This window comes from Schistosoma mansoni (genome assembly GCF_000237925.1).
Source record: "Schistosoma mansoni, WGS project CABG00000000 data, supercontig 0062, strain Puerto Rico, whole genome shotgun sequence".
Classification (NCBI taxonomy): Eukaryota; Metazoa; Platyhelminthes; class Trematoda; order Strigeidida; family Schistosomatidae; genus Schistosoma; species Schistosoma mansoni.
This window is the reverse complement of record NW_017386029.1, coordinates 1,722,421-1,725,610: the sequence shown is the minus strand read 5'-3', so window position 1 is coordinate 1,725,610 and position 3,190 is coordinate 1,722,421. Positions and strand designations below refer to the sequence as shown.

General features: G+C 29.3%; 1 protein-coding gene across 1 annotated transcript in view; it reads right to left on the bottom strand.

The window, feature by feature from the left end:
* Smp_155050 (agrin, putative) overlaps positions 1-3,190 on the bottom strand; it is a gene marked incomplete at both ends in the record, with an annotated part of 123,646 nt that overhangs the window by 65,028 nt on the left and 55,428 nt on the right. Inside the window, one exon of the mRNA XM_018790577.1 lies at positions 139-480. Within this exon, the coding sequence (XP_018646205.1) occupies positions 139-480 (342 nt within the window). The remainder of the gene's footprint in view (positions 1-138; positions 481-3,190) is intronic.

Here is a 3,190-nt window from a genome sequence, read left to right as displayed (position 1 = left end):
CCACGACCAAACCATCCAGCTCAGAGAACAGAACTCCATCAAAATATGTTAAGGTATTAAATGATTCTAGGTAATGAACAAAGACAATCAACATGATTATACAAAATGATTTGATCAATAAACATTTATTTAGCTTACCACATTTTCCTCTATATTTTATACTTAAATCAATCATCATAGTACATGCTTCACGACGTAAATGACATATTGATTCATAATCCCGATTATCTGTACCACATATAGGTCCTTTATCTATAGTATCACCTACATCATAACATGTATTATAACAAATACATGTTGGTCTTTTAAAATCAGTTGATGGTATACACCATGCTTGAAATGCACATGTATAATTTAAACATGGATTATGTATATTCGATGGAAATCTATATTTAAAACAATCATTATTGTTTACTTTGATCTTATTATCACCATTACGATTCTTCTTAATTGTATTATTATTATGTATATTGCTAGTTACTATATCATAATGAATACCAAATAAGTAATTGACATTGAATAAGATTGTGATTACATAATCAATAGTTATTCTCATTTTTTTTTCTCGTTTTCTTTAAAAATAAAAATGAGTATGAGTATGTTATGTATTTGAATTTTGAGAATTTTCTTTTCTCGTTTTTTTTCTTGTTTTCTTTTTTTTTGAAAGAAAAATAAACAATAAAAATTAAATATCAGAAGGGGTGGTTTTGTGAAGAGTTCAGTATCCTCTCAATATCCTCTCTCTCTCTCTCTTTATTATTTTATTGGATAATCATAAAATAGATAGTTTAAGTAATTTAGCAATTTACATCTTATCCATATATACAATGATAAAGAAGAAAAAAAAAAGAGAAACAGGCATAGTTACATAGATATAGACAAGTACATATACCTACTTAATTGTATTATGTAGAATGGAAAGTGGTTTTCATAAAAATGACACTTTGTCTAGACGTAATGAAAAATTTCGATTATAATCAATGATAAATTAATTGTATTTGTTGAATTATAAATATTGAATGGATTATCCAATGAGAGTTCGTTTGATTGGGGTAAATAATAGTTGTAAACCAATTAATATAATGATAGAAGAGTAGATAACAATTATATATATATATACATATATATATATATATATATATATATAGAGAGAGAGAGAGAGAGAGAGGGTGGAAGGGAGGGAGAGCGAGAGTTGAAAAATATTAAGTGTACACGTACTTAGTTACTTAGGCTTGTTACCCCTTATGGAAGAGCATAAAGTGTATAGAATTAAATAAATAATAATATGAATATATATTAAACCAAAGTAATGAGAAGAAAGATTTTTGTTGATATTTTGACTAATTAATTTAATAATATATATCTGTATTCAATTGGTATTTATTTTCAGAAGGAGTTTTGTGGATATTATAGTAATTTTAATAGTTGAGATCATGAATCTAGTGGTTAAGCGCTGGCGTGCGAAACGGCCGTTTCGTCCTATTGTGGGACTCCTCAGCAGTGCGCATCCACGACCTCTCCTCGTGAGATTCGAACCCAGGACCTACCAGTCTCGCGCCATCCAGCGCTTCTAGGTTTTCCCCGGTGGTCTAGCTTTAATTGATTCACGCTTTCAACTATGAAAATACTAAATCTCCACAAAAACTCCTTCTGATAATAAATGAAATCTCCTTGACAAAAATAATTAAGTGGTTGAAAACAAAAAATATGGAACAGAATGTCTTCTACCCGTCAATAATCCATTAATTGTTCATTTCATATTGATTAAAATATGTTACTACAAATAAACGTTTGAAAAATCACTAAAACGTTTATAAAAAAACTCTTCAGAATTGTAATGGATAACAAATTAACAGAAACAATCTGTATGCAAATCAAAGGATATAACATTGAAAGAACGTAAATGTAATATTATCTACAAAATAATTATGTCGACTGAAAAAAAGTAATTCTACATTGAACAAAATGGATGAAAATAAACTAGAAGTAAAACAATCTGACATGTTATCATCCATGTGAGTGCACATTGAATATGAATATGATAAGAAAAACGTTAAAATCCTAAAACGAGTAGATCCAGAAAATGCAAGAGAATCAGTGGAGATATTAATATAAACTCTATTTACCAGTCTATTGGTAACAAGTTAGCTGGTCAAGTAGCCAGGAGTGAACGAAACAAACTTTCAATATGAATACAAAGATAAAACCATCGTAAACCAACTATTTACAGATAAGGTCATCAAAACAATTGATTTAGCGCTTATAGACTAATCAAATAGTTCAGTTCTGTACGAAGTATACCCTGATGTTGTTTATCAAAATGAAAGTGAAGGCTCCTGAATTAAACTCAACTTCTTAGAGAACACAGTACAACCAAAAATGAAATAATCTGTTCTACAACACTAAAATTTATACTGAACTTAACATCTTGGTTAATAATTTCAGAACTATTTTAGTGCTAGAAACAATGATATATATTCATAAAATTTCAAGGAGTAGAGTATTGAAATTCTCACGTGTCGCAACCTAATATAAGTTGCTTCTTCTGGGTACCTTCTCATTCTATGAAGAAGCAACCTACACTAGGTTGCATAATGTAACAAATTCGTGGATGTGCACTGCTGAGGAGTCTTACAATAGGAAGAAATGGCCGTCCAGTAGTTCCAGGTTTTCCTTGGTGGTTTAGCTTCAACTGACTCACGCTTTCAACTATGAAAAGAATAAATATCCACAAACCCCTTCTGATTATAATCAATAATAAATGAAATTAAGAGTACAACAAATAGAAACTATTCAAACAATACTATGTATTTATAACATTCCTCTCAAATTATATATAACTAAAAAGTATAATAACAATATGGATTCTAATACTAACTAATAATTACTATCAGTACACGTTTATAGAGATTGTTAAATTTTACTGAAACTATTTACTAATATTAGTTAGATAATCGTTAAAAACCTGGAAGATCTGGACGGGCGTTTCATTCTGATTTAGAACTCTCTAGCAATGAGTAGTCACGACTGCATGATCAAGAATTGAACTTAAGTTTCAATGGTTTTCTTAGATTAGTACATAACTACAATATAATAATTACTGATCAAACAGTTATATTTTATCATCAGAAGGGGTTTTGTGGAGATTTAGTATTTTCATAGTTGAAAGCGTGAGTCAATTGAAGCTAGA